Genomic DNA, 14170 nt, shown 5'->3' with positions numbered 1-14170 from the left:
TCAAGTTAACTTTCAAAAGTATTATCGGACCTGTTAACTTTCGTTAAACTGTGCTTCCGTTAATATAAGTTCGTTATCTCAATTTTTTAAATCTAAGTTAAAAAATTGCTAGGAATTAACGCCTTTTTACCGTATCACATTATCAAAGATAATATGACACGTCCCCTTTAATCTAAAGCCATAAGACATTAGTTTTAATTGTTGTTGGGACCCCACGGTTATTTGCACATTTGCTCTTACATCTTATAAAAAAATATCTTACTATTTGTGGTGCGTAATAATTTTGTGGATTAAATTTAAATTAGTCACCACAAACAAAAATTTTTTTTATGCGTAAAACATTTTATGGCACTTTCCGTTATTGAGATCATATGTGCGGGCTTGTTCTAATCATTTGTGTCTTTTAACTTTCCTGTTTTCATTAACAGTCCCATCTACCGAATGGAAAGGGTATAAGTTATTTATCACTTTTTGTGATAAAAATTTATCCCCTATTTTGTTTTTCTAGATGGAAGCTGTTTTTGCTGGACAAGTGGAAAAGGCTCCTTTTGTGGGGGGATGTCTCTTTTCACTTACGGGATGGAGGAATCAGGGTCAAGGTAAGGTGGGAAAGGGTAGGTTGGGGGGGTTAGGGGTCGAAAGGGGTAAGAGGAAAGGGTAGGCTCGGTGGTGTAAGAAGAAAAAGGTAGGTTGGGTGGGGTAAGAGGAAAAGGTAGGCGGGTTTGGGTAAGAGGATAGGGTAGGCCGGAAGGAGTAAGTAAAAAACGGTGGGTAGCTGGGCAGAAATGACGTCACAATCCATGTGTGCCACATTCTTATTGCCAGTTTTTGATAATTTAAGCTATGGCGCTAGAAAAACTTTTTTGTAAAATATTTTTTTTAATTCAAAAGTTTTACTAAACTGCGATTTAATGCGAAAAAATGTTTAATTTAAATGTTAACGTTAACGGTTATTAATAACTTTAGTTACATTCTATTTAATTTCACAAAAAGTTAACGAAGTTAATGTGTTGTGTAACGAATCACTATTTAACGAAGTTACTTTTTTTTCGATTAATTGTGCCCACCTATGGTTTTAGGTTTACAATTTAACATTATACACATACTTTAGATTGTGTCAATATTTTGTCTTGATTGCAATAGTTTTTTAAACACGTAGACATGTATGATAATATAAAGTATTTAATATTTTACGTCAATATTTCAGTTTGATGTGCTTAATACTTCAATGACACTTACCCCTGTTTTCAACAACTTTTATCTGAAAAATTATCTCTTGTTTGAAAGCGTTAATACGTGTCCTTCACAAGAAAGATGATACAATGTTTTGTAAATTTCAGTATATAAAATAAAAAAAAAATCAAATAGAATGAATTTGTAAAAAGGGTACTTTAGTTGGGTAAATCTTAATTTGTTGTAAGCGATTAGCTTATTAAAATATTCTGACAAATTGCTTTACAAAAATCAATAGAAATTGGAAGTTAACTAAAGCAATTAAAGATTAAAGCTGTTAGTTGTAAATCTATTATAAAAATTGTTAAAGTTGGTTTATCGATTTGACTTGAAGGTTTCGTTAGTTATATGTAAATTGATATTAATTTCCTGTTTACACTTAAAAGCTTACAACCTATAACTAAGTTTGTTACATTTGCGAATTATTAGTCTGTTTATAGGGTTTGATATTCTTATTAAGAACAATATATTAACTTTACAAACACATAATTTTGTTTGCAATGCTCTACAGACAAAATGGGTAAAGGGAAAAATAAGAAAAATAAACAAGTGAATAAAAATTTGCAAGCTGAAGACAAGAAAATAGTTTCATCAGATAAAAACAACACAACAAAAACAAATACTAAAAACAAGTTAGTACATTGTATTTTTATGAATTCAACTCGGTGAAATATAAAAATAAATTTGCAATGTACAATGCTTTAATCGTATATTTTTTTGCAGAAATTCGCCACAAAATTCAACTGATAACAATATAAGCACTTTTCTTTTTGTAATATCGATTCTATTTGTTATTTTTGGAGTAGCTATCAATTCCTATTTAGATTACAGTCGTTACAAATTCACGTAGGTGATAAAGATGTAGTATATATGTGATCTGTAACAACTAGTAGCTGTTTTAAAAAACTTTCCCGTAGCAAACTTTTTCAGTAGACGTTAAGTAACCTTTTATTTAGTCTGATTTCTTGGTTTTATTTAAACATTGTCACTTTTTCAACAGACCAACTATTCGGTTAGCGTACGATACAATAAAACCCGAAAAGTATGAAGCGTTTTCAAATGATGACCCTGGGTTAGTTGACAACAATTTAGATGATGAAGATTTGAAAGAAGATGTCGACAAAACTAACAATATCGATTTTACTAACCCTAGTGATCTGCACAAAGAAGTTGAAGATAAAATTGAACATAATAAACACTTTCCTGAAACCACAACAAATGTTAATACTGCAAAACAAAATACGGAAAATTATGAACAGGACATCAACGAAAACAGCAATAATATACCGCCAGAAAAATTGAAAGAAACTTTGAATGTAAATCTTGAAACAAATAATGGCGAGAATTTACTACAAAGTAACAATGAAGAAAATATCCCAACTGAAGACCTAACTATGGAAGAAGAAGAAATTCTTAGTCAACAACTTCAACTTAAAAGTGTTGGTTTGAAATCAGACACAGAAACAACTCTGTTTGAATCTAATAAAAATGACGTTGATTTATTTGAAAGTGACACAACTGGTGATATAGATGGACTCACATCTAAAGAAGATTTAACAATGGAGGAGGAGTTGATAATAGAAGAGCAACAAAGATTGAAAAATCTTGATAAAGACTTAAATTCCACAAAGAAAGATGCAATTAACATAGAAATTGTAAAGCCCTCAACTTCATCTGATGAAGATTTACTTTTTGATCAAAATACTACTTTACAGGACAACAATTCTGGTGAGTTTATAAAAAATAAACAAGACCCTAAACAAAATTCTTTTGAAGACAAAGAGTCTGAAGAAGATATGTTGGATGTTCAAAAGGTTGAGGAAAATATTTCAAATAATCAAGAATCGAAAGAAGATAAGTTTAATGATTTAGGTTCTGAAGAAAAAGAAACACAAATTGATCAAGGATTGGATGAAGATATTTTAAACAAACAAGATTCTGAAGAAAGTACACTAAATAATCAAGAGTCTAGGAAAGATACATTGGATGACCAAGTGCCCGAGGAAGTAACACTTAATAATAATAATAAGTCTGAAGAAGACATACTAAATGATCAAGTGTCTAAAGAAGATATTTTAAACAACCAAGAGTCTGACGAAGTAACACTAAATAATGAAGGGTCTGAAAACGATGCACTGAATAAGCAAGTGTTTAAAGAAAATATTCCACTTACAGACAAAGGGTCTGAAAAAGATATTTTAAAGAACCAAGAGTCTGACAAAGTAGCACCGGATAATGAAGAGTCTGAAAAAGATACATTAAATAATCAAGTGTCTAAAGAAGATATTTCAAACAACCAGGAGTCTAAAAAAGTAACGCTGAATGATCAAGTTTCAGAAAAAAATGCTGATAAAGATACTTTAAATAACCAAGTTCTTAAAGAAAATACGTTTACTGATTCAAGATCTAAAGAAGGTGGCACATTTATTAATGACGGGGATAATATTAATAAACCAACTGAGCAAGAGTATAATGAAAGTTCATCCAATGAGCAAGTGCCCGTTGAATCGGATGTAAATATTGTGATAGCTGAAACAGATGATTTAGAAACTCCCGCTAAAGGTAATCACATTTGGGCAACTTATACAGAAATTAAATAATAGACCACTTAATTAAAATAATTGATATAGTTACGAAATTGTTTTATTTTTCAGATAATCAAGACAAAAAGAAGCAAAGTTATCATGTCGAAGAAATTCGAATTAAAGTAAAATCGGAACCTGAAAAGTAAGATTTTTACATAATATATATGCTGCAAAGGACGAAAATTGTCTAGTACTAAGGCCATATAGTTTGCTAATTTTTCTCTTTTCTTTGTGCTAAAATATGACTTTAACAAATATTTAATCTTATTCAGATATGTGCAAATTACTCCTGGAGTTCAAAAGGTTATTCTGAGGCCCGGGTTCGGGAAACCCCCTCGCGTTGGTGACATCATGAGCATGCACTGTGTTGGTTTCATAGATAGCAACCCTCCTCGACAATTCTGGAGCACAAAGGACTTAGGCCAGAAAGCTTTCTCGTTTTCGGTGGGCGAAAAACAAGTCATAAAAGGCAATCTGTTTTTTTATTTGATCTTTGACTTAATACGCTTTTATTTAGTAATAAATTTAAATAAGAAAAGTTAAGTATAGCAAATGCAGTAATTTATGAGGCTTATTAGTTTAATGCAATGTTGATTTATAACAATTTAAATGCAGGTTGGGATGAGGCGGCAGCAACCATGAAGTTGCAAGAGAAGAGCAAGTTTAAAATCCAGAGCAAAAAAGCTTATGGAAAATTCGGGTTCGAAGCTTGGGGATATCCTTTTTGTTTATTTAAAAACTATATTTACAATTTATAAAAATTTTTAACTAATAAGTAGGGTACAAACTTAAACTTTTTGATAAGAAAATCTGAATAAAAAGTTTATAATTTTATTTAATTGTAATTCGTTACAAAACAAAAGGAAAAAAACAATTTTGTATATTTCTTAACACCCTGTTCTTACAATCCCCCCGGATACAGATTTACTTTTTGAATTCGAGGTGATTAGTATACAAAAAATGAAGCAATCTAAGAAGAGACGAGCAAGCTTTCCAAAACTTTAATTTATTTTGTTATATTTTATTACTTTTAGCAATAACTATATACATTGGTGCAATAAATATGTTATATAACTTTCAAATACCAATATTTCTTATATTTTAAGTTACATAATTAAAAAAGAGATGTAAAGGAGAAATCTTTTTAGAATAGGTACCGTTACAAAAATTTTAGGTCGTAATAGGGTCGCATCTAACGAAATATTGCACACCACAACCAAGGATTGTTTGAATTTGTTGTTTAAGGTTGTGTTTTTTGATAAACATTTATTCAAACGTTGTTAAAGTAATAGCTTAGTGTTAGAAAACATCATTTTAATTCTACAAAAAATTAAAGAACTACAATATTTTTGTATTAACGATGTAACTTTTCTAGAAACTTTGTAATGAAAGGTCACGTGAGGTTGTTTGGCGAGGTTGCAAGTTGCAAATCACGTTTTGAAGTTTTTGTTTTGTTTAACCAATTTTTGCATATTTTTGGCAAACAAAATAGCTTAAATTTATAAATTTAATGCCAAAATGTCTAGTTAGGGGTATAGATAGAATTTAAAATGCTGTGATCGTAATAAAATGCTTTAAAAACGCAAAAAAACTATGTTTTCTTATTTCCAAAAAACAACTTTTTTTTTAAATTATTATAGCAAATGAATTTAAAAACTATGAGCAAAGGGAAACAAGAATTTTTTGAAAAATGTAGTGGTGGTATTCTTAACGAAACTGACTTTAACCGTCTCATTGAAACTGGATTTGATGTAAATTGTGTTGCAAACGTTGAAATTAAAGATGCAGCAATGTCAAAGGTTATTTTCCAAATACCATAATCTGGTTTATTTATTTTATATTTATCAATAGTCTTAAAAAATTGATGTAAAATAGATTTTTTAATCAGAATTTTTCTTTGCTATATAGGAAATGTCTGCCTTATGTTATGCAGCATATGAAGGAAATTTTGAAATCGTGAAATGCCTGATACAAAATGAAGCAGATGTTAATTATAGATGCAAGGTATGTAGAAAATAAAAACTTTAATTTAATTTACCTCTAGATCATTATTTCTTGTGATTTAAAATTTTTGTATGAATTATTTATATTTTTAAGCGTGGGGAAAGTGCCTTGTTTTTTGCTGCAAGAAAAGGACATTTGAAAGTTCTGCAATGTCTTTTAGATGCTGGAGCAAAATCAGTTTTTATTGCAGGAGACAGCATGGTAAGAACCATTTATTTAAACTTTAAGTTGAATATATTCACACGTGAAACAGTAATATCTATAATTATATTTTACGTTACATTGATTACCCCACAGGACCGGGGTTTGCTTGAAAACTGGGAAGTCTTTACCCAAGTTTTTCGCGATCTTTACCCCAAAGATATAACAGAAATAGACTGTGGGAATTTGGGAGCAATCTGTCATGCTTTGTTGGAACACGAGTCTAATGCACTAAGACCAAACATACTTTATGAAGCTGTAAGTTATTTAGTTTTGTCCTGGGATTTACCTAAATTTAATTAAAAAAAAACATTAATATTTTTATAAGGTTGATAAGTTCTATATTATGGGTCTTAATAGTTTTTAATTTGTGTTTTTTTCTTTAGTTATTTGTGTAAAACATTTTATATAAGGTTAACAAATTCTTTATTATGGGACTTGACTGTATGTATTATTTATCTTTTTTTATTCTTTAGTTGTATTGCTCTCTTACTGCTTTTCGTAGTCCGGTTGCAATTTATTGCGTTGGAGCTTACTCCTATCTCTGTCCTGAGCTCTCAATTCTCAAATTTTCAGAAGAAAACTTCCTCGGTTCGATGTGTCGAGCTTTCGATCTGTCTCGAACCAAAATTTTTATCAATGCCATTCATTTGATGTTAGCTACTAGCAACATCAGATCAAAGGATGCAAGTTATTTTATTAAAAACATATTTTTTATTAAAAAACAAAGACTAAGTTGTTGAAAATAACATAATTTAAGATGTAAAATGATTATATTTATATATAGATTTTTTAGAAATTAAAATGTATTTTAAGTGGTGTTATTGGTGTGTTTTAACATGGACTATTAGTATTTTAATATAGATATAAAATTAGTGTTTGTTTTAATTAAATTTAAATTGATTTTTAACTTAAAGGATTAGTACTGCAATTGACAACATATTAAAATCTGTGTTATTGATTTTTAGGTTGCGCACAATTTAGTGAAGCTGTTCAACTGGGCAGACTTGTTGAGAATGTTGGCAGAAGATTTGTCACACTGCCATACGAGTCATGATAATGAATGGTTTACCATTCTACAGTCTGCTAAAAAATTGATGGCTATATTCTCAATTCTGATAGCTAACTTTAATGTTAGGTGAGATCACTTTGTTTTAAATGTTTTGTTTTAATAAAAATGTTTAAAATTGAACTGTATATTAAACAAACAATTGAAAGCTCTTAATGTTAACATTCTGCATTTTAATGTCCTTAGGCTATCTCTTGAGATATCTATGCTATTTTAATATTCGTTGACCTTTATCGTAAGATTTTTTTATATTTTTAATCGACTGATCAAAAATGGAAGTGTGCCGAAGAGAAAATATTGGTGCCAGCAGCAAGGAACAAACCCTGGACCTCACTCTTAATGTTTGTTATTTAAAATGTCCACATTTTATATTGCAGAGCTGATTTTCAAGACCAGTTTCAAGTTTTGGGATCCGAAGATTTCAGCAGAATTGGAAAATTGGTGAAAGTTGTGCTTGACAATCAATCTTCACTTCATGGTAAACAGTAAAAAAAGTGACATGTTATGTAACCCTTTTATTATTTGATTAAATAAATAATGAAATATTAAATTTAATTTAGATGGAAACAAAAATCGAAAAACTGATGAAAAATATGCCTGGCAATTTATTTTCTTTATTCTGAAAAATCAGATTAGACTACAGCAGATTGGAAATATGAACAGGTTAATATTTGCATTGAAATACATAAATACTATATCACACTACAATAAAAACAAGGCTTAGTAATCCATATTTATCTTTTAGGTTATTGCTTAAGCAGCATGTTAATGGAATCACTGCCAATCATTTTTCGCAGAACAATCTGGTCACTAATGAATTTGAGAAAAGGGTTATGCTAAAGTGAGTTTTTTTTTTAACTTATTATATTAATAAAATCGCAACTAAACAACACCTGACAGATTTATTAAATTTACCTGTTTTTATTCAGATGTTTGCAAGAAGATGTGACGTTAGCACATATGTTATTGGACAACGATGTCAAAGTAACCGGCGATTGTTTTGTTGTTGCTGTACAACGCGGACATTTGGATTTCGTCAACAGGTATTTCATTTTTCTGTAATATGTATAAGGCCCAAATGGGGGATAAAGTAAAATGTATAATTTTGTAGATTCAAGGAAGACAAGGACCTTTTATTCTGCAAGGAAATTACACAGTTGTTAAAAATTCCGATCACGGCGAAAAGTTCTGCAAACAGAAACATGAGAAGATGTCTAAAAGTAGAATAATCTAATTTTTTTTTAAATTAATTTTCCTTTAAAATACGTATTTATGTGTAAAAATACAAGTATAGATTTAACAAGGGTAGGTTAATTATTAATTGACCTATTAAATTGGTCACTTACTGATACAGTAAGGGGATAGCCGGTAGCCTTTATAAAATAATTATAATCTATTGTGATAATTAATCCCTTATAAGCCCTTTGTGTAATTGAGTAATAACATCACGTTTATTCGAGTGTACAATTACTTTTAAACTTTATTGATTTCCTGTTTTGTCAAATTTGATTGATTAAGTTTTATTATTTGGTTTAACTTTTGTGCATTTGTGTAGTTTTTTCATTTTTTAATTTACCATCGTTTAGAAAATATTAAAGTATTGTGTATGATGGAATTCTATGCCAAACATTTAGGTCTTTATTTATTTATTATAACAATCAATTGTTTTATGCTATGACAGCTTACCTCCATTGTAATTTACTTATTTTTTATGTTACATTTAAACCATTTTTGAACAGCGTTTTAAGGAAAAAAAATAGTAAAAAATAAAAAAATAATTTTATTTTTAGTTGGTGAAAAGTGATCGTGCAAAGACAGAGGAAGATCGGAAGAAGATCGAGGCCGAGCTTCTGGAAGATGACTTCCTTCCGGTCACCAAGAATAAGAAGAAGAAACAAAAGAAGAAGAGAGGGCTTCCTACACTTGCTGAGGATGGGGTTGTTGAAGAAGAAATTAAAAGTGAAATAAAAAATGTTTCTGAAGATAAAAATAAGGTAAAACCCCCAAAAAAATTTTTTTTAAAAAGGTACAGTGTTTTGGGATGGTAGTAAGAATTAGATAAAATTTAGGGGGTTATGTGTTGTTCATAGGGGTAACAGACATGTACACAAGGGCTAATTTATGTTATAACCTTATTTTTTGGACTTTTTAAGTCAGCTGAGTTCAATAACAATGTTACTGAAGATTGGAACGGTAATAATATTTTGTCACACACAAATTCTAACAACTCAGAAACTGGAGGCAAGAAGAAAAAAAACAAAAAGAAGGCTGCTGCCAAAAGAAAGAAGAAACAACAAGCTGAAAACGAGGTCAAGCAAAGTCAAGATTGTTATTTATTTAATAACTATACTTTTTTTTAAATTTTGTTTAATTTTCAAAGACCAAAGATCATGAGGAAGATTCAAGACAAGAAAATGGTCATGTCATCAACGAGGTAAACAACAACGGCAACCATTTTACTAATCCAACCTCCAAACCAATCAATATTCCAACCTCACAATTTGATTGGAAGGAAATAGCTAAATCTACAGTTCGTCGTCGTCGCCAAAGTTCAAGCTCATCGGACTGTAGCAGTGGGTCAAGAAATGTTCACTTTTCACACCCTTTGAATTTTTATGAAAACACCAAAACCAAGCCCCCTGTAAAGCTTCATTACCCACCCAATAATGCAACCCCAGGGGCTAGCAACCTTAAAAAAACGTTTTCTTTAAACGAAGCATATAGGACTACAAACGAGCCTCGTTTTGTGGGGCTTGAAAATGATAATTTGGGGTTTAATGGGTTTAGCGACATTAATGACGATTTTCTTCCCTGGAAGTTATCTTCACAGCGCTGGGTGGCAAGATTCGAGGATCTCTCGGAACTTGATCGAGATTCGCTAAGAAAAATTCACTGGAAGGATGAAAACGATGAAGAAGAACAAACCGCTTATTTTTGTGACAACCAACATCATTTAAACATTGGGGCAGGGTAAGTACGCGATAACTTCCAACTAACTTAATCCTAATTTTTTTTTTTAATTCTTCAGTAGCCCCCACAAAAAAAAACAATTTTTAATTATTTGTTATTAAAAACGCTTTAGACCGGATTACAGTAATGCTTACCTGGGCCTTACCAGCAAAGGCGAAGAGGTCAGCATCAAGAAAATTAGCACAAAAAGAGCCCCAATTTTGTCTCAGAAGCAAATTGTTACCGATCTTCTTACTCTGCCTACACACGTTGGCTTAAATACATACCATGCTATTGTGAAGGACAAATCACACTGTTATCTAGTAAGTTATAAAAAAAGATGGGATTTTTTTTAATAGTGGTTGTTATTTTTTTAACTGATGATTATTTTTTATTTTTTTAAAGGTTCAATCTGTAGGCGAATACTCTTTGGAGCAGATTTATCGCAAGAAGATAATCTTAAATCCAATTTCTGACTTGGAATCTTGTCGACAAATTGGAAATGCAATGCAGTTTCTACACAAGCATGATATTCTGCACATGGCAATAAAGGTATTGTTATAAGGCACAGTATTTTTATATATTTATTTTTTTTATATATCCTTGTTATACTTTTAAAATTGTCAGCCAAGAAATGTGTTTTTGAGTGGTGAGAACCAGCTACGATTATCTGATTATGGGATACATCGTCGAGAAGTTAGTAAACATGCTAACAAGCATAATCTTTCTCCGACGATATCTTGTATGTGCTGGATGGCTCGTGAGACTATTCTTTCAGATGAAAAAGGAAACACAGGATTTACCAAGGAATCTGATATAGTGGTAAGCTGTAAAAATTCATTACAAAATTATATCTTGTCAATATTAATCAATTTCTTTTAAAATTTAATATTTTTTTGGATTTTAGTCACTTGGGATGTTGTTCTTCTACATAGCAACTAGCGGAGGACATCCTTTTGGGGATCCTGACAGTATTCCCGGAGTGTGCATGAACAACATAACCAGAGGAGCGTAAGTATTTCAAAAATTGTTTTTTTTTTGGTATTCAATAATCAAGCAATTACCTATGCTTGTTCTAAATATACTAACTTTAAAAAGTTTTTTCTAAGTATGTTTAAAAATGTTTTAGGTATAACTTGAAAGCATTGACAGATCCATTTGCACATCATCTTATAAGAAATATGATTCTAAAGGAAAGAGAAAATCGATTTGATATTAATCAAGTAATATACACTTACTTTTTAAAAATATAATTTGGCTGAATTTTTGTCCTATTAATTTTTAAATAAATAAATGTAACATGCCCATAGGCAAAATAGTTGAAGTTGTATGTTTTAATATTTAAAATCGTTATAGTAAAGGGAATATAATTAATTTTTTTTGTGTATGTGCTCATATCTTAAAATTCATAACTATATTTAAGTTGTCATTAAAAAAAATAAACATAGATAATAAAGAATTATCTATTTTACATTTAAAAGTTTGGAAATAAAACTATTGTTCTAATTTGCTGTGACTTTCATTTTAAGGTTGTCAGCCATCCTTACTTTTGGAGCAGTAAAGAAAAAACAAAATACGTTCAACTACTAGTCGAAAAATCCTTAAACGGAGGAAAGACGAAAGAAGGGTCCATTCTAGAACAACTTGAGGCCTTAGAATACGTAATTTTATTTTTGAAAGTGACTTTTACACAGAAAATTGAAAAAAAGAAAATTGAATATATATTATAAAATTTATATTTTATAGGAAATATTGCACTTGTATAGAAACGAAGAGAAGGTAGCTGATATACCGAAGGAATATGTTACTGACATAAAATCATTGCTTACTTTTATGCAGAGCTGTTCAAATAGCAATGAGCTATAGTAAGTATAATACTCCTATCTTAATATATGTTTTTTTTTAAATTAGAATAAAACTAAATTTTAACCAAACCTTACCTTGAAGTGAAAAATATGTCACCAAAAATGGAGAAGGAAAATTTCAAAACTCGTACGAGTTTTTAATTCATTGTTTTCCTTCATTAATTCTGTCCCCTTGCAAGTTTTTCAATCTTGAAGATCTTCAGAATTGCTCAGCAGATAATTTTGCTGCTGTCAATATATTACCAGATTTGGAACTAGGTATAGTATTATTTAAATGACTTTAAGGTCTATGAACAAAACACCTTTTTAATTTACTTTTCTGTCCTGAATAGCTCCTGCTGGTTATTCAGTTGACCCTGGATCAGACATAAAACCCGATTCTGATCCCAAATTGGATTCTTCTTTATCTAAAGCTGAAAAGCTAAGTCGTCAAGCTGGCAGAGATTCTAAGACTGAAAACGCACATTTTCCATCGCCACCAGGCATCACACCTATTTTAAATGGTGAGAACGAAGTAGAAGATCAACATATTCTTCTGTCTCCCTTGGATCTGGATTCTAAATTAACCACCTCTAAAAAAGATTTAGATCATATAAGTAAAGCGGTAAGTTATGAAAGTTTAAGTCAGTGTTACAAAATTATATTTTAAATTTACTTTTTTTTTTTCTGCTTAAAGGTTCTGAAAACTACTAAAAATGCCACTTATAATAAAAAGCCTACAAGAAAAATTAACATACCGGTCCCTCAATCAAAAACCACTTCTGAATGGTACCAAAAACCAGTTAAAATAGCCCCTGAAAGACCAGTAAACCATAGAGAATCGCCAGACGACTGGATTGAGGTTGGTTCTCCTCTTGGCATTGAGGTATCCAAGTCAACCTCCAGCATCCAGTGTAAAGGGGATTCTGGGGACAGCTCCTCCAGAGATGCTTCTCCGATCAGCGGAGGATCAGTGGATGATTGTTTCGAATTTGGATCTTTCTCTGATCCTGAGTTCTCGGAGACTAACGTGAAACTGAAAACTCATGAAGGGGGTTCTTTGAATAATTGCAATATCAACAACAACAACAACAACTATAAATATGTCGTTGATTCCAAATACACTGATATCGATGAATTAGACTAAAAAAAAATATGGTAAGGTTGTTCCAAAAAAAACAAAAATACAAATTATTTTCTGAACATTAAACACTTATTTGTAGGTACTTTAAAAATATTCCAATACCAGTGTAAAACACTTTTCTTTATGCTTTTTTGCTGAATCTTTTTTGTGGTCTAGGCTGAATCACAAGTTACACATTTGTTGATTTCAACTTTTAATTGGTTTAATATTTCTTTTGCCAAGGTGATCCTTCACAAGGTTGGATGAAGTATTTGTTTGTTTGATTCTTCTATATCAATTTATGTCTGTGCATTTATTGTTATTATGCAACCAACTCCATTTCGACTGTGATAAGTGTATTTTGTGTAAAATTTATTTAAAAGGTAAGTAGGTTCCCAAATTTTAAGGGCAATCCATTTTTGTATATGAATTTATTCAGAATTTCTTAAAAGATATTAGAATTTCGTTATGAGGTTCTAGTATTTGTTACCATGTCGTTCCAGATTGTATTTCTTACTAAAAGCCAAAAAAATTGCAGGGTCATATATGTTTGAGTGTTGTAATGTCTTGAAGTTCAATTTTTTTGCTATTACTGTAAGTTAGCGCGCTGTTGTAAATATGCTTTTTGTACTAATAATCAAATGGGTAATTGTTTTCGCTTTTGATATACTTGCTTGCTTTACTAATTAAGGGCTATGTTTTCTAATATTTTGGTGCAGTAAATTGTTTTGCTGTAGCCTAAATAAATTAATGCAGCCCCTAATTTACCAGAAAAACTATTTGTTGAAACAATTTGATAAACTTGACCGGCAGCGTGGTGTAGTGATAAGAACTCTTGCTACACTACCATGAGGTCGTGGGTTCAATCCCCACTGATCTCAAGCTGTAGCGCCCTTGAGTAAGGCGCTCTAAACGGTATGAACTCCTGCTGAGCCAGCACTTAATCAGCAGCATAATTACCGGGCAATTATAGTCTCTATAATATTCCAAACTGCCACAGGCAACTCGAGACGGGGTCGGAGTAACTGATGTTACTCTATGTTTAAGTCGCGCATTCGACTTTCCCACATCGAGGATAAAGATATATATACAAAAAAAAAAAAAAAAACTTTTGTGCATTTAAATCAATATTGTTTTGTGTTAAATGACAAATTTTTATCAA

General features: G+C 30.8%; 2 protein-coding genes across 2 annotated transcripts; both read left to right on the top strand.

The window, feature by feature from the left end:
* The first annotated feature begins 441 nt into the window (after positions 1-441).
* On the top strand, positions 442-4460 carry LOC145759685 (uncharacterized). Its single transcript, XM_082573534.1, has 8 exons — positions 442-450; positions 509-614; positions 1745-1865; positions 1957-2079; positions 2234-3795; positions 3888-3960; positions 4091-4262; positions 4434-4460. The coding sequence occupies exons 1-8, from the start codon at positions 442-444 to the stop codon at positions 4458-4460; spliced, it is 2193 nt and encodes a 730-aa protein (XP_082429660.1).
* A 1002-nt stretch (positions 4461-5462) lies between these two features.
* On the top strand, positions 5463-14162 carry LOC145759095 (uncharacterized). Its single transcript, XM_082572836.1, has 24 exons — positions 5463-5617; positions 5727-5822; positions 5916-6023; positions 6120-6281; positions 6500-6709; positions 6992-7161; positions 7470-7570; positions 7653-7755; positions 7838-7933; positions 8022-8135; positions 8204-8312; positions 8883-9086; positions 9246-9401; positions 9473-10062; positions 10175-10364; positions 10447-10593; positions 10669-10863; positions 10949-11052; positions 11171-11264; positions 11571-11702; positions 11788-11906; positions 11989-12164; positions 12239-12510; positions 12583-14162. Exons 1-24 carry the CDS (start codon positions 5477-5479, stop codon positions 13030-13032), a joined length of 4239 nt encoding a protein of 1412 aa, XP_082428962.1. The 5' UTR covers positions 5463-5476; the 3' UTR covers positions 13033-14162.
* Positions 14163-14170: the final 8 nt, after the last annotated feature.

Source organism: Corella eumyota, chromosome 7 (genome assembly GCF_963082875.1).
Source record: "Corella eumyota chromosome 7, kaCorEumy4.1, whole genome shotgun sequence".
NCBI lineage: Eukaryota > Metazoa > Chordata > Ascidiacea > Phlebobranchia > Corellidae > Corella > Corella eumyota.
Note: the sequence above shows the minus strand (reverse complement) of the source record. Positions and strands in the feature narration are given on the sequence as shown.

Bases quoted from the DNA above. Each gene is read 5' to 3' on its own strand.
- LOC145759095 (XM_082572836.1), top strand. From the start codon at position 5,477: ATGAGCAAAGGGAAACAAGAATTTTTTGAAAAATGTAGTGGTGGTATT. The intron at 11,265-11,570 runs GTAATATACACT...TTTCATTTTAAG, and splicing joins ATCGATTTGATATTAATCAA to GTTGTCAGCCATCCTTACTT. The intron at 11,907-11,988 runs GTAAGTATAATA...CTTACCTTGAAG, and splicing joins TCAAATAGCAATGAGCTATA to TGAAAAATATGTCACCAAAA.
- LOC145759685 (XM_082573534.1), top strand. The intron at 615-1,744 runs GTAGGTTGGGGG...AATGCTCTACAG, and splicing joins TCAAGGTAAGGTGGGAAAGG to ACAAAATGGGTAAAGGGAAA. The intron at 3,961-4,090 runs GTAAGATTTTTA...AATCTTATTCAG, and splicing joins GTAAAATCGGAACCTGAAAA to ATATGTGCAAATTACTCCTG.